Source organism: Anopheles ziemanni, chromosome 2 (genome assembly GCF_943734765.1).
Source record: "Anopheles ziemanni chromosome 2, idAnoZiCoDA_A2_x.2, whole genome shotgun sequence".
Lineage (NCBI taxonomy): Eukaryota > Metazoa > Arthropoda > Insecta > Diptera > Culicidae > Anopheles > Anopheles ziemanni.
This window is the reverse complement of record NC_080705.1, coordinates 84,134,747-84,158,933: the sequence shown is the minus strand read 5'-3', so window position 1 is coordinate 84,158,933 and position 24,187 is coordinate 84,134,747. Positions and strand designations below refer to the sequence as shown.

At 44.1% G+C, this 24,187-nt stretch overlaps 2 protein-coding genes across 2 annotated transcripts; both read left to right on the top strand.

Moving 5' to 3' along the window:
* Positions 1 to 14,540: 14,540 nt before the first annotated feature.
* Positions 14,541 to 20,981, top strand: LOC131282098 (uncharacterized). The gene is made up of 4 exons (XM_058311494.1): positions 14,541 to 14,561; positions 20,275 to 20,625; positions 20,703 to 20,822; positions 20,907 to 20,981. The coding sequence occupies exons 1-4, from the start codon at positions 14,541 to 14,543 to the stop codon at positions 20,979 to 20,981; spliced, it is 567 nt and encodes a 188-aa protein (XP_058167477.1).
* Positions 20,982 to 22,569: 1,588 nt separating this feature from the next.
* Positions 22,570 to 23,926, top strand: LOC131281139 (tRNA (adenine(37)-N6)-methyltransferase). The gene is given in 4 exon segments (XM_058310394.1): positions 22,570 to 22,675; positions 22,739 to 23,318; positions 23,385 to 23,648; positions 23,713 to 23,926. Coding segments are annotated over 4 exon segments (1,122 nt in total). The 5' UTR covers positions 22,570 to 22,604; the 3' UTR covers positions 23,920 to 23,926.
* The last annotated feature ends 261 nt before the right edge of the window (positions 23,927 to 24,187 follow it).

Below are 24,187 nucleotides of genomic sequence, written 5' to 3'. Positions count from 1 at the left end.
TTTTCCATCACGCCTCCGCAGCTACCGAAGCGATGGAAAACCTTTCGCTCGAAGCCCACCCGAAGCAAACCTTTGCCCGGTTGTGTTTTCCCAATTTCCCAACATCCAACGCTTGCTGAAGTGTCCGTCCGTCGGAGGGTTTTGTTCGATTCTATTTGGATTCTTTTGGCATTTCCTTCATTTGGCCGTCGAAGAGCTGTGGGCAACCGGGCGTGAGGAGGGGTGGGGGGAGGGGGAGTTCGGTTGCGAATACGCCAAATGGCTTGCTTTCCAGCTTTTTTCTCCGCTCATCCAACCCACCCCGGCCAGTTTCCCTGGCTTATGTTTTCCACTTCATTTCCTACTGATAACATCTGCAAATAAAAAACAGGCCAATACACGCCAGAGTTCGAACGATCGTATCAATGAACGAAGTGGGTGTGTGGGTGGGTGTGATTAGGATCGTTGGGAGCTGACTTCTTCGAGTGTTTTTCCTTCCCTCCCACGCGATCACCCGGGGAAGTGTAAAGGCTGTTCTCTTGACTTGAAGATGTGTATTCCGTTCTACACCCGTTCAATTTTTTCCTCTGCCTGCCTCCTGCATTCGATTCGGCTTTTCCGGACTAAACCGGTACTTATGGTGGGCTCGCAAGTACCGCTTCATTCATGCGTGCTGTGGGCGTCGATGGGAGTGTGGGAAAAGCACCGAAAAACGCTGAGGGAGAAAAATAAACCTGGACAGCAAAATCGTTCCACTCGTTGCCACTCGGACTCGGGCGGCTTGAATTAAATTTGTACCGGAAATGCTTTCAACTTGATGAGGCGCTGCCGACTCATTCAATTACTGATTGGGCGAATTTAAAGCAAACGTAGTAAATCCTTTGCATTCACCATTGTACTGTTAACGGAGGGTAGTGGCGGTTGAAGTGCTTGAAGCCATTAGATGGGAAGATTATGGTTGAAAAAGAATTTTCTTCTACCGAGACACACATTTGAACGCCGCAAGGCAGTTATGCAAATGCTATTTCTGCTTCATTCTCACTCATTTTTTTTCTGAACCGTGGCGGTTATATTCACTTTAACATCTTACCTAGAGACATTGTAAAAGGCTGTAAACCTCTTAACGTTACTGGTAACAACCATAAATATACATCAACTACGATAAATATAGAGCATGATTCTGTTCAATTGTAAGCTATTGAGGACCTTTTAACGGTGAAGCTATTTATGGTAATTGAAAGCATTCATCGGTAATTATTTCCATCATCAGATGTCCTCCGCTATCAACGTAATGAAAATGTTCATCACTTTTCACATCCTTGCCATACATTTCCATCGCGATGTATCGTTCGATGGACACATTTTACGACGAAGTGAGGGCAGTGGTAATTTTAACCAATTTTACCCGCTACCAGTCCTTGAATCTGTGCGCCATGCCACGGCAAAAATGGTCACAATTTCATACACTGCCCTCAACCCTTCGCCGGTCGAAAAGTGCGCCAAAGCCATAAAACACTCTCTGGAGGGATTTTGAGTTGCAAACAAACTTGCGAACACATTTCGGAGCGCATTTCGATCACTTGCCGACGTAATTCCACCCGAATATGGTTATTTATTTACGGACGGTGCACAACCGGCAATGATTTTGCTGCCCGTGTGCTCATGTGATATTAATTAAATAATCCGCCTCGTCCTCGGCTTCACGGGCAGCTGCCGTCGCGTTTGCATGACGACAACAAGGCACACGGATATCGTGAATCGCCTTGGTGATTGACTCATTTTTATATTCTTTTCCCGTTTCAGCAGCACCGTTACATGCAAGGTTTGTTGTTTAAAAATGAATAATGACCAAAAAAAAAGAATGTTTTTCTGCACCCGCCGCGGGATAAAGTTTATTGATAGGTTGTTATGGGGATTTAACTTGCAGTTTTACAATCTACGTATTTTATCGCCCCGTTGGGACGTGCAGGTGTTGTGTTTCGACGAATTTGTAATACATATTTGATCGCAAAAGCTTGAGAGAATTTATCAATTGTTGCCAGCAATGATTAACAACTACGAAATGTTTGGTGTATTTATGAAAATTAAGGAACGTTTTTTGCAAAAAGTATACATATATAAGGCCATGCATTGGATCCATAAATTGCAAGAAATATGAAGCTCAATATACTTAGCGAAAAGTATTCTTGTCGCACCTTATTGAAATGACTGCATTCAGTGCGACAATCTAACTAATTTATATTATAGAGTGGTAGATTTATTTATATTTCTTTGGCTTTTGGAATTACCTGAATTAATTTGAAATCAAATCCACCAAGGATCAGGCTAGTTCAGATCATCATATTTTACTTCGGTTTGTACAAGAATAATTTGTTCGTCAAATGTAATCATTTGAATAGCAAGTCTTGACATCAACATATATTCACAAGGTAGAAATGCATTATTAAAAAAAATATACAATTATGATGTAACATAAAAATTATATCAATTATAATAAACGTTAACAGTAGAATTAAAAGTGAACTCAATTCCAAATCTTCATACGCTCGTACGTATCCCAACTTAATTTTATAGATTGGTAGAAAATGCTTTACCTAGAAACCGGCAGCACAGAGATAAAACGCCATAAATAAGCTATGTGGCATAATGTGTATTTCATCCAGCATGCAAAGGTAAATCAAGATCAAGTTGTGCTACAAAGAGCAATTAAACTTCACTGCGGGCCTTTCTTCAGCCGGGTCGTGGTGCAACGGTTGCGCAGTGCAATATTTATATGATGCAATATTTTGCAGCCCGAAACCCAACGCTACAAGAGCTCGCTCTCGACGGTCTCCCGCCGGTTCTGATGTTTGCTGTGTGTTTCGCTTGACTAAGATGAAAGCCGTTGCTTGAGATTTAATAAGAACATCACCACAATTACCCATTCGCCTTCGGTTCGCACTCCGAGCATACGAAATGGCAATCCGTGCTGCTTCATACGCCAACAACTTGGCCCGACCGCTCGACTCGTGTGTCGTCAGTCATTCCGTATTCAATCAATCATACCAGCAGCTCAACTAAATCAAAAGCATTTCATTCCACGCTCCTACCGAGTTGGGCACGGTGTGGGTGGGTGGGGGGGTGGGGGGGGGGGGGAAGGATTTGCAGGTCGAGTAAGTTTGTGCGCTTCCGGAGCAACTTTCCCAACACGACCACGGTAGCAATCCTGGGATGGATGTATGTATATCAGAACACTTGTGTCCTGCTGAGAGCCTTTTCTTTCTCTTTTTCGTTTCGAAAAATGTTCCTAAGCTGTGAATAGGAAGAAGCAGAAGAAGAAGAAAAATAAAAAAAAAACATACATACACACCGAATGGTAACGTCACATTCACTTTTCGTGGCTCCACGAGGACTCTCGTAATGGCAAGCAGGCAAGCAATCTCGAGCCGACCCGATGATGAAAGGCCTCGTGAGAAAGCCTAGAGAATCGAAAACTCTAGACGGAGGGATCCAGGTAAGAGGAGAGGGGTGGAAAGTAACGAGGAAAAACAACGCCCAGTCTTGCCCCGAAACCCCAGGATAGCGTTGACTCCGCCGGGAAGCCCATCACGGTGGGATATAGGAAAAAATCAAGACGAAAGGAATCCGGTTGCAACCACAATGGGAATGCCGATTTTCCCGGGTGTGCAAGGTGAAAATAAATGACAATGAAAAAAAAAGTCACACCACCGGGTTGGGAAGCGGAAACCAGGTGAAGGAAAAATCGAAAGAGAATCCATTCATCGCAACGCGGCAGAGTGTCTAGATTTTCCACCGGAATGAAAATGGTTCCCGGTTGAAAGTGTTGAACGAATAATAAGAATAAAATCTTCCCGGAAGTGGAACAGGGTAAGATAGGACTCACCACGATCACCACCCTCGTAGTCCACTCGAGTGGGACCTTTGGATTCACTACCGCAATTTCCAACCGTCGGCAGCCAGAATAACGATAGCGCACTCGCCAGAGGTGTGAAAATGCTTGAGCGGGCGTTCTTTTTCAAGAGTCATTACTTTTCCCCCTTTTCGCAAGGGTACTGCGAAAGCTTTCAATGAAATAGTACCATTTAAAGATACGTCCACCGTCGGACGACGATGGCGTGTGGCCTCGTTTGGTTACATTTCGTCATTGTGAGTTTTCTTCTCTTTTCCCTTTCAGGTGTTTGTGAGGATGTTTTTCTTGGCCGTACGATAATGTCAACAAACGGCACGGCGCTCTGGTGAACGTTCACCGGTCGGGAGCCGAGTAGAACCGACTGCTAGACTAAAGTTCAAAGACGAACCCTGACACTTGCATGTGCTATTATTTTTCCTAGCGCGCGGTTCGCCAAGCATCCCCGGACCGTCGACAGGTGCTGCACCATAAAAATGTGTAGGTCTCGCTTGTGTTTGTTTGAAATATAAAAAAAAGTTCCCTCTTTCGTTTCTTTCGCAATTAATAACGGAAGCGTATCTGGGTCGATTGATGTGCTTGTTAGACGCTTTTGCATGATGCTTTTGAATTGATTTTTCCCGGAGCGTGTTAATCACGATATGGGTCTTTGATGTGCCCGTGAGGTGCTGGAGGGGAGTCGTCGTAACGGAAACAAAAAAAAAATACAAGATTACAAACAACAACAAACATAGCAAAAGCAACCATCGGCGCAGCATGTCACCTTGTTGGCTTTTCAACGTTACATTTGCTTTGATTTTATTTCCGAAAAAACAAGTGCTTTGGAATTCAATTAAACACATCGATGTGGGAAGAAACCGATTTGTACAAGAGCACGTTCGATTTCATCATTCCTCTTTAATCGAAATTTAATTTCATGCTTACGACATTCTCTGCAGCTTGTTGACACACAGCATGATATTTTATTTTTTATTTTGTACATCGCTTTCTTCTGACAGGCATAATGAATTAAGCGTGCCAGTTCAAAGGATATTCAATCTACTTCCAAGCGAAAGATCACTGTCCAGCTCGATCAACTGTCACCATTTTGTGATTGACTAGCTTCGTTTGGTATTTGTTAAATTTTTAAGCTAAGATAAAAAAAATATAAAACACCAACATTTTCTAGGAATGGTATATACTAAAATGGCCCAAAGTGACGTCAAGCCATGCTAGTGGATTTGTCTTTTATAATTTTCGTCTTTCTTAGGAACTGTAATTCATCATAATTAATTAAAGATTACTTGTACACAATGCGATTCGTGTGATTAAAATGGATATACATTTTTTTCCGATAAATATGATGACACGTTACCAATAAATTACTATTTTCATTAGAATAATAAAATATAAAACTGCTATCAATAATAATTTTATCTGTTTTTTTTGTATAATTAAACCATTGAATCATGAAAAATGGAAAGGGTACAATTGTCTTAAACTTACAAAACGAAATAACATAATTTCATCTGCAATGGAAAACAAAAGCTTGTAAGATTGCTGGATTTGAATGAAACACATTTGGAGCTTTTACGACGTGGGGTGCCTTTTGAAAAAAAAGTTTGTTAGTGAACTAAAACTTAATACATTACTAATTTAAGTTGCAATTATTTACTTTGTTTTAGTTTTGCAAGAAATTAGTTGGTTTGGGTTAGGGGTAATAGCAATTTTACGGTAATCATCAAGGTTTTACAAAAGAAATATCTAATTAACTCTTTCAACCTTTTGAGTATCGGAAAAATAAACATATGATTCTTTTATGTGGAGTATTTAAAAGGCAGTAAGCTGGCTATTTATGATAAATTAAAGAACTCACATTGTTGCTAATGGATGGGAGTACTGGCTAACAGAACTCATCCGATCAATCGACCTCACTTCTGTTTGCAGTTTAAAACGATGGCTTCGGCCGAATCTCGATTAAGTACGCTTAAGTTTAAGCAAATTAGCATATCGAATGGGGATGAAAAGTCTCCCGCACACATTGGGAAATAATTTACACATCCCTGCGGCCGGTGGCTGCTCATGACGTTTCATTCAAAAAGCCCATTCTCTTACCCCCGTCCGGTTCACTTCATTCCCCGGCGGGGCGATAGTGTTAATCAAACGACCTCGCCGGCGGACAAACGCCAACATTTCGGCACGTCGGCTCACGCCGCGAAGATAATCAGCTGGCTAATTAGCGCGGCCCGAAAAATGTCCCTGCCGTGAAAAACCCCCGGCACAAAAACCCGTGCTCCGGTTCCGGTGCCGGGGTGGCTTAATTTGATTTTAAGTGCTCTCAATCACTCGAACTGTCGCCGACAACGTGCCGAGCGCCGGTGGGCTATAGCCGCCTCCGGGAGGGCGACGAAGGGCGAACGGCGGATGAGCGATGGCGAAAGTTAATAATTAAGTTGGTCGAGTCGGTTCGATTCAATTAGGGGCGCATTTTCTGTATAAAATAATCCCTTTTTTTCCCCCGCTACCCCCCGGGGTGCTTGCTGACCTGGCTGGCGCTCAAAAACCAACAAACTATCGGGCACCAACGATCGGGGCGGGAGAGTAGGAGTAGGAGTGCCGCTTCCCAAGGGCCGGAGGAATTACGGCCGGACGTAAAAGAAGAATACTTGGCTCCATTTAGAAAATGAATTATTCACCAAGCCACGTCGATCGATGATGGACTGACTCGTCTTCCGGCGGGACATCCGGACGCAAGGCACAGACTCAACAACAGCAACTTTCACTTCCGTCGGGCTGATTGGACTGTCCGCGGCGGAGGGAGGAAGGGAGGAGGGTTGTAAAAACCCTTACCCCCGAGGGTACAATGGACGGGCGCGTCATACCAGTTCATTTCGTGTGTGACCAACTGTCAAGTGCAACCGCATTGGTTGGCTGCCACAAGGGGTGTGTGTGTGTGTTGTCAGTCGACAAGGGGTAGACCACGCGCCCACGAAGCACTGAAGTGGATGATTAAACGCATTCCACCCAGCTGGCATGCCGCGTGTGCGTCATTTGGCACCTCGCAAGCTGTCCATCATTGCTCACCGTGCCGGAGTGATTCCCCGTTCCGGGTTCCGGTGCGTGTGTGTGTGTCTTGTTGACTTAGCAGTCCGATGATTTACATGGCGGGTAATCGAAAGCAAACGAAACGTTTCCCAACACACACACATACACACGGCAAACCACAAGCCTCCCTCTCGAAAAACCAACGCAAATGAAGTAAGGGTAAGTTGTTACCCCATATCCGTGCACAGGGCTTGGGGGTGGGGAGGTTTGGGGGGGGGGGGGGGGGCTGGTGCTGGTAATCGACACTATTTGCAATGCCAATTGAGATCCCACGTAGCCAATCGAGATTGCGACTGGTGACGCCCACTGGCGCCAGCGAAACTTGCACAGTCGGTGACTCTGGACGTTTCCGGACGAGAACCCGATGGTTTCCGTGGGTAGGCAGAACAACTGTCATCCGCACCGGAAGCACATGGCAGCGAAACGCAACGTTCCACACACCGTACGGGGAAACAAAACAAACCCAAACCCGCGAGCGTCTCTGGCGCATAATGGGTTGTACAATAAATACACCGCTTTATCGCTCGCACTTTATTGATGCTCCATTTGATTGCCGATACGCCGATATCATTCATATCTACATCATCATCATCATCATCATCATCTTCTTCTTCGTCGTCGTCGTCGCCGTCGGGATCGGCAACCGTATGTCAGGAGCAATGTTGGCGTGCGCTGTAGATTTCAAACAATTTGCATGACGTTCTTCTTGTTCCCTTCCCACACAACAACAATCGATCACTCTTCGAGAATCGCCATGTTTGTTCTACGTTTTTGCAGCTTCTCGGCGCTACGGTAGGGGAAAGTGGGTCAAGATGCACCGGTATGTATTCGGGAGTCTAATATTTTCTATATGAATTTTACGACTCTGCCATTTTAACATATAAATCGGTATTAAGAAACAGATTAAAGCAATTTAGGTCTCATTTAAAATTTTCCTACCACAGCTTAAGCGTGAAATAGTATTGAAATGAGCTGTTGTAATCAAACATACATTCACAGAGTACTTAAGCATATGTTCATACTGAAAAGAATTGGATTCATAATCTTTGCGTTCTATTTGTGGACACAAAACACAAAATCATAAACTGATTGAGGTAAAACACTCAAAACATCCAAACAAATGAAACTGGTTACTGTTTAAAATTAATCAATTCATTATCATACCACGCAGTTGGTTAGTTTTTAGCATCTTTTATTTAAGCACATTCGTTTTGTTTTTTTTTTAACGGATTTTCGTTTAGTTCTAGGAACAAAGTCAACAAAATTACTTTCAATGTTTCATCTTGTTGTGGATAGTTACAAAATATCAAAGCTCTAGAAATAGATTTAATTAAATTAAACCATCTTACCCCATGATTGTGGTGTGCTGTGAATGAACTTTAAAACTTTTTTTTTTTTATGTGGCACGACATCCCCTTGTGGGACAAGGCCTCTCTCCGAAGAGAGTTTGTGTGACCGAAAGACGGTATATTATAGATCGGTGGTCAGCCGTTCGTAATACCGGGGGGTGCCAGACTCGAGATTCGATCCCACACCTGTGGCGTGGTGTTTCCTCGCGCTACCGCTGCGCCATGGGCACCCCCCACTTTAAAACTTTACACATTTTAAAATAATTTGTTCATGTGATTGCAGATAATTGGGTTTCGAAAAGAAAGTGATTACATCACGTGATTTGTCTAAGAGATGCATATTGCCTCGCCGAACCTTAATATTACCGTTGGCTTGCGGTCGCATTTTGTCGCAGAGATGTCGTTGTTCAGCCATTTTTTTGTTGTTCCGTTACATCTGTCCATCATCTCGCCTGACATCTGACGACAGGTCTGGGCTGTGCTGTTGTTCAATTTGGTTACCCCATTACCAGCCGCATCATTTCATCTGCCCACCATGGCGCATAGTTCGGTGCGACCACATCCGCCCTTCCGTTGGACATCGCAAAAGCCAGCTGTTACCGTGGCATCCGTAGAGGTTATGCTAAACCTAAATTGAGTTAGATGCAAAATAAGATATCTGCAGTCATTGGCGGTCCCATCCCATCCCGTCCGGCGTGAACGTCTGACCGTATCCATAATTTTCTTCCAATACCAGCCGCCCGGAACTAGGTGAGATTCTAGTGCCCACCCAGCTGGTATGTGTGTGTCTACTAAACAATGCGCTCTTGGCTTTGTGTTAGGCTTGAATTTTGGGCAAATGTGTTGCCAGCTTCGAACAGGCACGAGTACACCGAACCGGATCTGCTGCAGGTGCGTTCGGCACACTCTTCCCCAGGGCCCCTCATCTAGAAATTGTTCGGAACAAACTTCCGGAGTCACTTTTCAAGAAGATCCTAGGACTTAGCAGCAGGCAACACATCGGATGGGAAGAGTTCCTGCTTCCGCCTCTTCTCGGTTACACTTACTGCATACAGTCAATATTTCCTTTCCGGATTTTCTTCACCTCTTTGCCCAGCTTCCGGGCCATACCGCTGCTGCAGAATGGATTCGATCGAAGTTTGTGCTATGGAAAAACCCCGGGTAAAGCCAATCTTTCCTCAGTAGACACGGGCTGTGGCATGGGGAAATGCTATTTTTGAAGGCAACCTCTGCTCGCACCGACGTGATTGTAATTTCAAACATCAGTCAGATGGAATAAATTGACAAACGAATATGCCGTACATATGTTACCATCACTCGCTACCCCTCCCCCTGCCCCCAACCTCCCCCACGACCTCCATTTCCCGAATGGAAGATAAATCGACGCTGGTGTAGAAGTACGCAACAAAACATTCGCCAGCACAATAAGATACAGATCAATCTCCATCGGGAGCAGCTCGACAAGCAGGTGAGGGAGGCGCACGATGGCGCCGTGGGAACAGCTCGGGCGGGGCGTCTGGGAGTTTTCCATCGTGGCACAGAAAATGTATTAACGGGCTGGAAAGAAATCCCATCGAGCGAACGCAATCCGGTGTATCCGTCCAACCTGCCCTACACCAGCCGGTCGGACGGTGCTGACGGTCAAAAGATGGCTGCGACGTAAATCTCCACTGTCCGCTGGGGAAATTTATATAGACCTCGGCTACCACCACCTGCCCCGCGTCGCTATCCCTCCCGGGAACGTACGTTTGCAATGACATTCAATTAGCTCAACAATGCTGGAGTAGCTTTCACCCGGTTGGAAGGTAAATTCCAGCAGCCCGGAACCTGGGACGACTGCTTCCGGCGAATATGGGAAAAAGGTTTCACTGAATGCATGAAAAGTATTACCATGATGATATGTCCACATTGATTCCTCCAGGATTAACCGTATTGTCGAGCGTACGGTGTTGAGTTTGCCTTTATCTAGAAATGCCAGAATGGATTTAAAAATGTGTCGACAAGAAATGTTTCTATTGTCGGCCCCTTACTAACACATTTTTTCTTTTCTTACGAATCGTTTCGGAGCTAATGCGAAACAAAAGGAAAGCACTCAAATTCTTTTAATTAGCTGGAATATGGATATCTGTGACCCAATAGATGGCTTAACTATATTCGTTTTTCAAAATCTAATCTTGATCTTTCTTCAAAATAAATCCAAAACTTCGGTATGCAAAATTGTTTTAGTATTTGTTTTATTCATTGTTTGGACGCCATGATTTTATTTCAAAAGAAAATTGAATCGATTGCTATTTTAAGCGAGCCCCAACTATTTCGACACCAAATAAACTAATCGAATTCACGCTAAATCCGAACCTATCTGTTAAATAATTACTTTTAACACAATTGATGATTAACATCTTTTATGATAGCCCTCTTCTAAGCAAGATAACAAAAATACGCCCATTTCTCATCAAGACGGTAGATACGCAAGGGAGCAAATACTTCCATCATAGAGATACATTGATACGTGTTCTTACTTACTTCAGTCAACTTGTAAGTTCATGTTCTGCTTCTTATCAGCCGAATCGAACGATAACAACAACTACACTAGACCGAAACCGAGTTTTGCTGCGTAACCTCGACCTCATGCATCTTCGTTAGGGACATGATTCACGACGTAAAGGAGGCGTGCGTGCATAGCGCTACCATTTTATCAATCAAATTGATTAACACTTTATTCATCGCTCGATTGTTTGTGGCTCAACGCGGCTTAGCGTGCGCATTTGTGGGGCCTTAACAGGAATTCCCGGGGAAAACCGTTTAAAAATAGATAAAAAAAAGCCTGATAAAACATCATTACGTAAATTATGAAACGCCGGTAGCGCCATGAATCATCATGGCAGACATCCCTGGAGGGAATACCTGGTATTATCGGGACAGGGGGCGCTCGAAGCCGCACACATTTTTCTGCACTTCTGTTGTTGTTTTTGACATTTAATCTATCGCCTTATCGTCAACTTCAAAGTCGATCGGGAGCATTGTTCTGGCTGCCGTCCACCCGCAAAAGGGAATGCGATTTTAACGAATCAATTCTCTTTCAATGAATTGGGATTTTAATTTAATGAACCACATTTTCTTCCACATCGAACATGTTTATCTATTTTAAGATGGGTAGCTTCTTAAATGTAAATCTCTTTCCATGACACAAGTGCTCAATTTCACCAGGGAACGATTTACCTTCTCTCTGCGGGTGCCCTTCATTTATCGCAGTGGAAACATTGTGGGAACATGACAATGATTATGAAGGTAATTCGGAGAACTAGCAAACGGGGGGAACAACGCCAAAGTGTAGAAAGGCTTCACCGCACAGTGTATCCGATTACTAACCCTCAACGCAAGGAAAACGCTACAGTAGTGCCATAATTTCTCCCACATCCTACGCTATACAAAACCGTGCCGAGGGGTTGTTAATAATTTATGACAAGCCTGACAATCATAATGAACGATAATAAACATTTGCATACGCAGCGGAGGACATTGGCGTCGTTGTTGCTGTGCCCCCTGCCGCGTACCGCCGAGCTTTCCGTCGGAAAACCCCCACGCATCTGGATTCACACACAGCAGAACATGTGTACGGCCGATAAAACGCCCCCCCCCCCCCCCCTCCCCCATCACCCAACCCCTTCCATTTCCACGAGCCACCGGAGGCTGATCGAACTGTTCGGTGTTGTATTTCCATGCTCTCGCAGCCGGTTGCCATTGTGCGAAACCAGTCCCATTCGGCCCCAACCGACCCCTATGGCGGGGGTTGATTCATCGCCACTCATGTGTTAAATTAGTTAAACAGGTTAATTGTTCGAAATATTAGGGCACTCATTTTCCTGCAAACCGATACCGGTCTGGTTGATAGCGGGGTCGGGTGGGGTGGCCGGGACGGTGTACCGTTTACCGAAGACCACAATTGCCAGCGCAACTTATTACGGACTCGAACTCATCGGCTACGCCTCGAATACGACGCAAGCCTCCAATACGATTACGCTATCGTCATCGATACACCTCGCCAGGGGAAGTCCCTTTTCGATTTCGATGGCAAAGGGTGCGAGGGGGAGGAGTTGCGGAGAGATTCACTCCAATCAGGTGCAAACTGAACTTCCCCCGGGGAGGCCGTCCGCTGCCCCTCGGCCCTGGCTGCGAGGGAAGGACAGACAGCTATAAATTAATTGCTGTTCATTGTAGATCCACCTACTGTCCGCTTTCCATCCGGCGTACTTTCATGGGAGGAAAGGGTTGGGAGCGGCTTTTCTTTGAACCTCTAAAGAGAATTGAACTTTAATCCCGGACCCGGGGCGCGTAGAAAATGGTGTTTGACTGTAGCAGTGCCCGGAGGCAGTTTCTTTTCCAACACTAGATGTACCAAGGTCGTTGATATACCATAACTTTTTTATGTTGGTAAGCGTCTAATCCCCATAATAAAACATTCCCACTTTCAACACTGAGAAAAAATCAACCATCCTAATTAATTAAAAGATTTTTAAGAACTTGCAGAAAACAAGCTTCTCTGTGATAATTCGTTTTAAGGTAACTCAAAATCAATAAAATACAATCAAAAAGATCCGCTAAATATTCACGTAATACAATTTAACACCAAATTAATTACGGACGAATGCTGGACAGCTTTGCGAAGTTGTACCAACCGTATTTGTGAAGCAATGCAATAATTAACCCCCAACTGGGTTAAGTGGAACTGGAAGTGAAAAAAAGATACACTAATGTAACATATCACAATTCAGCAATAGTTCAACAAGCAATAGACTCGTAAGTAAAAGTTGCTTTCGATTAAAATGGAACTTGACGTTGGAATACTATATTTCATGTTTCTTACTTTATTTATTTGTAAATTGCATCATCTTGAAGATCAATTTAATTGCCACTCCTGCATTACAATACATTGGATTGGAAAGATTGGCTTTACCCGGGGTTTTTGCCATAGCACAGCTTCGATCAAATCCATTCTGCAGCACGGTGGAGGGGAGGGGGGGAATATAGTATGGCCCGGAAGTTGGGCAATGGGTTGAAGAAAATCAGAAAAAAATTGAATTTGAGGTTGAAATACTATATTTTATTTTTCTTACTTCATTAATTTGTAAATTGCATCATCTTGAAGACCAATTCAATTGCCACTCCTGCATTACAATACATTTTATTGGAAAGATTGGCTCTATCTCTAAGAAAATCTGGAAAAAAGGAATTTGTGGTTGAAATACTATATTTTATTTTTCTTACTTCATTAATTTGTAAATTGCATCATCTTGAAGATCAGCTCAATTTTCACACGTGCATTGCAATAAAGGTGTACTATTGCAATCATTTGAATATTCCTGGTGAGATGCATGTGTCCAGTGTTTCTCTACGGTTCAACTCTGCAAAAGCATTGTTTGGGAGGAGGATTAAAAAGCAATTCTCCGACATACAACAACATTACTTAAACGGGTGGATAGCGGAAATCGGTTAGAACAGACATAAATATCTTTTCCCCCCACCGACTCCGAACGACGACTTATGCACTTTGACAGAATGAAACATAATTTCTTAATGGTGGATTAAGTCGCCCACCGGGAATGCTAGGCCGCATGCGTCAACACCAAAACCCGTCGATGCCATCATGTCGTTTCCTTCACCTGCCATCAGCTGTTGTGGACAGTGTTGAGACGATCCGCGTCGAAAGAAAAAAAAAAGGTATGCCAACAGCGACGAGAAGCTTATCTACAAAATTCGCTCACGATAAGGCCGCGGGTCCAATATGACCGTTTTATTTTACCTTTTTTTGTAATTCCCACTAGCCTCGGGTATCCAGCAGGTCTATAAAAGCTAAAGTAATGGGTGGTGGATCGGCCAGTACGTTCTTTGGTGGCCGCAAAACACTCGCACCCGAAAGTGACTCCAGTGACATTGTAATCGATTGCACACAGTTGACTTTCCCGTGACTCACGTCCGAGTTGGAGTGAAACCAATTCGTGTGGCAGTAGTATTTGCCAGAGTTTGTTTTTGTTTTGTTCGTGGGCTTCTTCAGCACCTCCGGAAACCAACCGGTAGTGGGAGCGTGTGCGTGCACTTCCCCTCCCTTGTTGTGCCAGCGAGCTTCCGGACCCGTGTAGTGTTTCCGTCTCGTCCTCCCAACCCGAAACACCAACATTTCGCCAAACAGTAGCCTACCAACGACCACGAGTCCACGAGCAAAGATGGATAAAATTGCAAAGCTTGTAAGTGCCTCCCGTGAAGCCGGTTGTGTTCCGCCTCGTCCTGTCGAATCTGTAAAGCAATCCATCATCCATTTGCTCAGTCGAACGAGAAATCAGTTCCCAACGTTTTCGCAACCCGGAGGGTCACCCAGGAGTAGAGGGGGGAGGGTAAAAGAAACAGGGAAAAAGGGAAAACACCTGCCCCGGCCTCAGCAGGGCACAAGGTGACGCAACCGAGAATGGCAAATTGTGGAGGGCAACTGGGAAAAGTTTGGAGACTGATGAAATTTTAATTTCATTACCATCATTCTATAGGGAGTGAAAAAAGTGTGCGGGGGGTGGGCGGAGGTTCCCCTGAGCGATCATTTCCATGGAGGAGAGACGGGGTTTAATTTCCCTACCAGCCCCAAAGTGTCGATGGTTGTGGAATGAATATAGAACCGCGCAGCGGATTGAACGCTGGTAGTTGTTTGGAGGAGCAGGCACTTGAAAACGCGAAAAATTGACCACATTCCACTTCCGCGCGCTTCTTCCCTCTCTCTTTCTCTCTCTCTCTCTCTCTCGTTCTCAAGTGCCATTCCGACAAGTACCACGCTTCACGCTTTCCGACAGGAATGCATCTAATTGCATCACCGGAAGTCACCCGTGCACGGGTTCCATTTTTCCAAAGAGGGGACAAACTCCCTTGGCCTGCAAACTCTGCTGTTGAAAAACAAATACCAATTAGCAAAGCGTCATTTATTGATCAATTTATTCATACTCGCTTGTTATTCTCTTGTTTTTTTTTGTATCTCGTTTCGAGGATACCGCTTTCCATTTTGTTATCGACACCAGCGAAACGCGAGGGCCGATGTTGTTATCGCTTGTAGGTTGTTTTTTCCGCTTTTGTATTTTATTTTGCGTTTCTCGCTGCTGCTTCAGAATAATGATCTGGATCGGTGGAAACTAATTCCACGCCGTACGAGGATTGGCAAAATCGTTCAATTTGCCGGACAAACGCAGCAATGGCGCGGGTAGGCACGCGGGGTGACCATTTGCCAGTGATTCGATGTTGCAATTGATTTTGAGCACTAGCGAGCCACAACGAGGAAAAAGAAAGGGAAATAAAACCGTTCGATTGTCCGGTGTGTTCTTTTGTGCCCATTCGTTTGGAGCCCCGATGTAAGGCTATAAGCTAGATGGTCGGTGGACAATTGGTGCCCGCGGTACGGTCGGGATATAAGTTTTAACTAGTTGACTTTTATTGCATCCATCATGGGCAAGGTTTTATAAAATTGCATCAGCAAGTTTTTGTTCAATCCGAGCGAAAACATGATCGAATTGAGGCCAGTGCTTTTGGGTGTCAATCAATCGAAGGTGGATAAAATCATGCAGTACTTTTAGAATATGGGATGCAATATTGGTAAATATAAGTAGATGGATGATTTATACCTGTTTAATTTAACGTGTGCATGTAATAGGCTGGAAATTAACAGTTTATTGCTGAATACAATCACACAAACATGTGCGCAAAGTGGTTTTTATCATGAACATGGTGTTTTTTTATGCAAATGTACATAAAGTTCCATAATACCTCAATTACCAATTTCTGAATATTAATTTACTGAACGCCCACTTTAAAATGTTCGGGAAACTATTTTAAGGGGGAGCCTAATTGCAGCAAACCGAGCTGACCATTAAAAAGTGTACATATTTTTAAAGTGCACAAAATGTAGATTTAGGTAGAATGGTACACACGAACTGCAAAGTTTTATTTTAGTACATTTTGTTGCAGAAATGTCCCTACGTTGTGTTTTTTTGTTGTTGTTTAAGCGACCTTTATGTTAATAACAGGATCCTAAACGTCCTACCGACGCGGAAGGTGACGAAAATGAGATTATTACAAATGGTTTTCAGCGTCGGTGTACCTATCACATACACTAAAATAAAACTAACAACGATAAGAAACGGACCGACTTATAGAGCGAAGACAACGGGCTGATAACGATAATACAACTCACTCTAACTAGTTAAGCTCCTTAAGTCTATAATAATCACGCTACTTGTCACGACAAATCATACTCCAAATATTTTCCATTACCCCCAGTTGGGTTTTAAATTGAGCTAAATTGAGAAAATGGAACTTATATCTTGCATAGAAAGAATTCCACTTGGAAGAAAAGTTGATGTGACGCAATATCAATGCAACGTCAAGTGTTTCAATTTGTCTAAAGCATGGAAAAGTAAGAAGCAATTTCTGCCTTACTTTATTTTTGTATCACCCAACGCACTCAGAGCGTTATTTCGACTGCAACGAAATGTGTGTTAATTACTTTTAAAATCATCCATGCTGTGGAACTGTGGCGAAATGATGTATTGATGTTATGCAACCGCTGCACTTGCATCGGATCGTAATCAAGGTGACGGTGATTGATGAACACTTTTCCGCCAAGCTGAACATTGAATAAAATTTGCGCTAAATAATTTTCATTTATAATGCATCCTTTCCACCGAGACATGGCTGTCCGTTGGATATTCGCGTTCGTTGTACACTCTGTTGGACGCGGCAGTTTGTGAGGTTCCAACCAAGTCCGGTTTGTTCATCTATCAGCTGCAGTTGGAGTGCTTCGGACCACTCGCTCAGCATCGCTGATGGCGCAACGATTCATTTTCTCACAGGGTACCAAATCAGCGCGTCCCACCAAACGACACAAATGGATGGCCGAGCAGTACAAGCGACATTCCGATAAATATTTATAAAAGTAATGGATTTATTATACCACACTTGTCCAGGGTCGAGTATCGTTGCTAAACCCGACGGCCATCGTGTTCGATATTTCGAGCCAGCGTGTGTGTGTGCAATGAGTCAACTTCGAACAAATCAACTAGTTTCCGGAGTATGGAGCTTCCGAACAAGTGCTTGCCATGCCGTATTCGCTGTCCATGGTTGGCTGTGGGGCTGAAAGCCGACCGCATATGTTCCGAAGCGTTTGCAGCAGGCAGCTTTTTCAATAATTCACCACGCGTATCAAACGCATGTCAAATAAATGCTCGGCGAGCGCTCATCCGGTTGACGATTGATAGTGAACAGGGCGCAGCGCACTACCACTAGCTAACTAACTCCACCGGCGTGCCGGGATAAATGGATGAATCATATGGCGAAGACAAACGCCACATGGATTGGCTGACGGGCGACCGTTAGCACGTGTTATTAGCGTTAAAAGTTAGACAAACAACCGACAAATCGGGGTCGCCAATTGTTCGCCTCCCCCCGCGGTTAGCGATCGAAACTACTGACGCAATTCACTGGGCACGGCTGGAAAGGCTGGAAAAATGGTCGGTAATGCAATTTGGAGCCCATTTTGCCAAAATCCAAACGCCACCGGCGGCGATGGCGTCCTTCCTAATGCCGATAATCGCACCGATTGCCAGCCGATCTCTGACACCCGCGGCTTGACATTAATGATCCTTTGCCGGGTCATTACGACGAGGCAAATTTGCCACCCCTCCCGAAGAGTGCGGACACGCCATTACATGAAAGTGCGGCTCGAGACCGACGCAGATCGTATCTGCTAAATAGACGAAAGCGCTCCCAAATTGCTCCTTTAATGAACTGTAAAGAACTCGGCGATATAAAGGAATTGGAATGGGCAACAAGCGGAACTCCCCATCCTCCCCGGTCCCAATTACGAGGACACGCGTCCAAAAACGGCTTCCAGCACGCAAAACGATCGATCGATAGTGCAAATGGTGCGCGCTGGTTTTTCGGCGCCCTGGCGCACACCACCGGTTTTCCGTGGCCACTATTTGTCACCTCTATTGACAGATCAAATAAAGTGCCATTTCACTCACTATCGGCATCGGCACATAAAACCTACCCCCGCTTGGGCTCATCCGGTCCGGTCGCGAACGTCGCGGAAATGGCGTTGAACATATTGAGCGAACGAATCGAACCGCGCTAGGTCAACATAATTAAAAGGTAACACTCAGCGCCCATCGCGGACCCGATAACGACCGCAAAACGGAACGACTGTGCCGAGCGCGCACGGACACGGAAAGGAAATCTGAATCACGCCTTGCCCCAGCCCCTCCCGGCCCAACCGACCGCCGAATCCGTTCCGACTTCCCTTTCATCTGTCTCGCAACATATCAACATATCGGTGTCCATCAGAAACCGTATGGGCAGAGGAAATCGGAAAACGGAAACCATACCGTATGTTGCGCATTCCATTCAACCCCTCCACCCCTCCCCAACACCTTTCCGTTACCCATGGAAAACACATGGTCGTACAAATTGGCGCCGGAACATCGATTCAGTGGCATCGTGCCACAGCGTGTCGATGGCACTCGGGGTGGATGGGGCGGGAAATTGGGGTGGAAAAGTACTGCTTTCGAGCGGCTTACGATTGCCGCTCCCGAACGTGTGTGTGTGTGGGTGTATTTGTCATCAAATTTTTTCCAATTATTTCACAACCGAAGCCACATTATCAGCTGGTGGATGCATTGACCGACTCCGGTAGGCACTTCAGAAGTAAGCCTATCTTATCGGTGCTGAAGCGCCCAGCACGTTTCGACGATGGCTACGTCATTGCAGGCACGGTGAAATGGTGGGCATGAACCACTGGAAGAAGTTTCGGGGGTAACATCTGGCTTAAGGGATTTAAACAACTGCATAGTCTCGCGTGACCTACGTCAAAGGCGGGGATAGATAGGATAGATTATCCTACAGACCAGGCATAATGATGTATTTAATCGTTATTTTCTAACACTCAGGGAAACAAAATTCAACAAGTTTTTGGGAGATGTAGATGTAGTAGGTTGTTAAGATTGTAGTTGTTTTGTTTTACAAAGTCCAATCTATTCAATTAGACCAAATCAGTATTAATTTCAATTTCTATATCGAGATGCTACTGTTTATAAAGCTGCTTGAGGATGGATGCAATATAGAAATATTGCAGTAACTGTCACTTTCAGTAGAAGTGCTAAATGTTATGTCATTGCAGTGAAAGATTACCTTTGACTTCTATCAGATTTAGATTCAAAAATTCTGTCCTCTCTAGGGTAATACAAATGCTTAAAGTTTTACAGTTTCACGTTCCACTTATTGCATCGGTGTTCAAGGGCAATTGACACACGTGTTTTATCTCCACACGTGTCAGTTATATCTTTTTATTTAAACATAACACACCCGCTTTTGTCAACAAAATCAAAATCGTTTGATTTTATCGGATTGTCGCACGCAACTTTATCTGTTTTAACCAAACTGGATTCATAAACCCTAAATTGAAGCTTTATCTAGAAAAAAAAATCTAGTTCATATATCTTTGTTTGAATTATATCAAATCAAACAATATCAAATAATTTTATTAGACACTCTTTTGCATCGGACGACCGATAAAATCGACCGGATGAAGCACTGACACTACCCAAAAACGGCATTTGCTCTAAGAAATGTGTTAATTTAAAAATCTGAAAAAATACTCTAAATGCACAATATGAGCTTTTATGCAAAGACATTTGTAGAGCATTAAGAAGCTCGGGTTAAGCCTCAAACACTAAATTCCAGGAAGATAGATTTTGTCTCTCCGGTACATCTCGCACTCATTCATTTAGAAGAGATGAAATTTTCGAAGAAATTTTTGGCACTAATACAACTTCATTTTGTTTTCTTCTCTTTTCATTGCCTCACTTCCGGAACGCATAACAACACACAAAAAACGACTTCGTATCACCCACTCTTCACGAAATGGGATAGATTTTTCTATTCTCGTTCGCCATCACAATGGCGCTTGTGATGGGCAAACAGGATGACGACCCGTTGAGAAACCTCTTCATGATGAAGTGGGGCCGGGCGGGACTTCCCAACCCACCGGCGGACAGTGCCAGCGTGGAGTATGACGTCGAGTATGCCGGTCAGCCGGATCCGGAAATGGTCGGCAATCCGTCGCTGTCGATCGTCAAACGGTCGCACAGCCGCCAGCCCGTCTGCGAGGTGCTGCTGAACATCGTGTACGTTGGCAACGGCACCGATGGGTACGAGTACCGACCGAACCACTACGTCACCGAGACCTGCCTCGGTTCGTACAACAACAACTACCAGAATAAGGTAATTTTGGACACCGGCGTCCGGTACGAAATGATTGATTTCTGACATTCCATTCCGACGTGCGCCTGCCGTTCCAGTGTACCGAGACGGGCCTGTCCTGTACCCAGATACGCCAGAAGATCTACATCACCCGACGTAAGGCGACTCCTGTCGACAGCCAGCCGACCAACTGCTGGGAGCACGTCGCCCTGAAGGAGGTATGTGCGTTGGTTTAATTAGTGAAACTTGGTTCCCCCCCGCCACGGCCACCCTAACCGACCGACTCGAATCCTTCTCCACAGATTGACGCCGGCTGTGAGTGCATGTGGCCAAAGGAGCACATCGGGGACAAGCATACCTTCGGGCTGGGCAAATAACATCACTATGAAGGAGCGATCTTTTATCGAATATTGAGGACACTGATATCGCCACCACTACTTCCACCGCCACCGATGCTGCGCCACGGTCCTACTACTTGATCGAGCACTGATTAATGTGTAAAATGAGCCCTTTTACGTGTTTATCGTCCGTGCGACAAGTACTGTATACTGTACATACTAAAACCAAAATCCGTGACAACTGAAGCCCTGCTACCGGTACAACACTGTCCGGTTACTTTCGGCAAGGCACAAGTGCCGTAGATGTTGGGGAGAGGGGGAGGGGGGAGGGCAGTCAATCCCAGTGTATGTGTGTTTGGGCGAAGGGAAACGTACAAAGTATTTATACATATATCTTTAGTGAATTATGCATTATTGAACGTCGTCGATGGTACACTTCTAATCAAACTTGAATCATACCTCCATTATTAGAACTATTATATATATATATATATCTATTTATTGTCACGAACAACCAAGAATCTAAATAAATACACAATCAAAAATCACTCCTCATCGATGTCGGGGGGAGCGACGGTAAGCCGCATCGTTATTGTATTTGTTGTTGATGGAAAATGAAAATAAGCCGGACTGCGGAATTGTGCCACACGCGGTTATCCCGTAATCGCACGTAATCGACTGCATTTCGTTTATCCATCCCGTACGAAACATTTGCATATTTTATCCCGGCTTAAGCGGCTCGTTTGGAACTAGACGGGAAAGTTATATCAATGTGGCGGGGTAATTCAATGCCTCTCGTAATGCAAGCGGTATCAATGAGGACTCTTCTCAGTCACACATATCGTATAACCTGAAACAACGGACGCTGTGTTTTGCCTTGGCACGTGGCCGGTAATAAATTATATCAACCGATTGGTTTTTGATTTTAACATACCAGATACGTGAGAAGTTTTTTGTTAGGTTAAAAGGTCTTGTTTTTTAAGGAACACTACATACGGTATTGAAAAATATAACATTGCGTTTTTTTTCATACTTAAAAATTGTGAAGAACAATAATCGGAAATTAACATAATTTAAACAATGGCAAAGAAATTTAACCGAAATACTGGGAGCCTTAATGGAAGTACATTTTAAGTTTGATGAACAATTATACAATAACAACGACAAAAATCAAAAATAAATTCTTGAACACGTGCAACTAAATATATTTGTTCGTGATGACTATTTTCATCGAGTAGAAGTGCCATGCCATGCATAACATTGTATTGACGTTTTCACCGGGTTTAATACCGACTGTCGACACAACTAGGGATGGGGAATCGATTCCGACTAGGTTTTAAAAAGAGAGTAACGTTCCTGGAACGTGAATTTCGTGGATTTAAAAAAAATAGTTTGAACGATTTCAGGCACCGATTTTATCAATAAATTTTCTTAAGTTTATAAATAAATATTGTATATGAGCGTCTTTGTTGTATCTAATGCAGGTTACAAAAAAAGTCTGGCAACCTAGAACTGCAACTACCGTTCCAGCAAATGGAACGCATGGAATCTGATAGGTACTGGCCAACGTTTTCAACTCTAGACATTAGCCAAAACAAGTTTGTTTACACTTTTCATTGCGAAAAGTGCAATAGATTTTACTATAAAATTTCTCTTTTCACAATGAGTACTTCGGACGTAGAATTTCTAAAGGCCCAATTAGCTACCGCAAGGAGTGAAATGAAAAACTTAAGGTAATGTCTCCCGTGATTTTGTTCCTAGACGTATTATTAACGATGGGATTGTTCATATCAAAGGCAGCAAATCACTAACTTGCAGCACATGCATACGAAAGAGCTTCGGAATGCTCTAAAGATGCTGGAGGATTTTCGATGTCCCGGATGCCAGCAGGATAAGCGAAACGAAGATGACACCAGCGTGGTAAGCGTACACCAACAATAGTGTAACGCAAAATACAAACGAATTACGACGATTTTGTTTTTTCAGACAAAAGAGGATATCGTATCTCCGGAAGAAAGCTGTTCCTTCAAACCGATAGGCGTTATTCGAACTGTGTTCAACGAAAAGCGAGCTGTACCACGGCAGGCTAATTTAGCCTCAGCATTACTGAGTAGAATCGATATCTCGTCGACTGTTTTCAACAATCCTAGCCATTCACTTGAAGGGCTGGAAAGCTTTTCTCATATATGGATCATTTATCACTTCCATCGCAATCCGAATCATCTGAAGGCAAAAGTTGCACCACCGAGACTCGGCGGCGAACGAGTAGGTGTGTTCAGCACAAGATCGCCCCATCGACCCTGCCCGATAGGACTCTCGCTGGTGCAGCTGGACCGAGTCGAAGACTCCAAAGTGTACTTCTTCGGGACCGATATGGTATGTACATAGTTTTATGTGAAAGCAACAGCAACAGAAAATCTCGTTGTGATTGTTTCTTGACAGGTTGACGGTACTCCTGTGTTAGACATCAAACCCTACATACCCCAATATGATGTGCCGGTAAACATGAGCGAAATTGAATTTTACAACTCACGGGAAGCGCCGGATGGAGAAGAAACGAGCTTATTGGATAACAACCCTTCCGGATCGAGCACCCAACCAATGTCTTCCGTGTCCGTCCCCAATTGGGTGTTGAATAGCAGCGTTTTGGATGTGGTCTTCAACACAAACGCCGAATCGCAGTTGCAAGCTTTAGGAATTGAAAAAGTAACGTTGGCTGTAATCTAGCAGTACAATTTCATAAATTAATTTTTACCGGTTTGTTTTGCAGACTTCAATCATCGACGTACTTAAAGCAGATCCACGGTCGGTATATTTACGCAGCAAATATGGTTCACAGTTTTACACATTCCGCTTAGGCGAACACACCGTCACGTGCAAATTTAACGATCAAAATTCTAGTGTAACGGTTCTGCAAATCAGAGACGTGGTGAATTTTCAGGAAAGTGCTGATGAATGTACCGCAGCTAAGGAATAAATTATCCTTCTGTTGAAAACGTGATTGTAAATAATTTTTCGTTATTCCGATATCGGCTTCTCAGTAGCCATTGTTTTTGCGTTTCAGCAACCTCGGTTTCATTGAACGAGTGTAGTGAGGGCCGTGGTATTGGTCAAGATTACGGTAGCTTCAAGTTGGATTGCACCAAAGTGATTACTATCCAGGTGGGTTCATCCCGAACAAATCGCCTTGATTTTTTTAGAAAAATAAAGGAAAAATTTTACAATCGTTCCGGGTTTTGTTTATG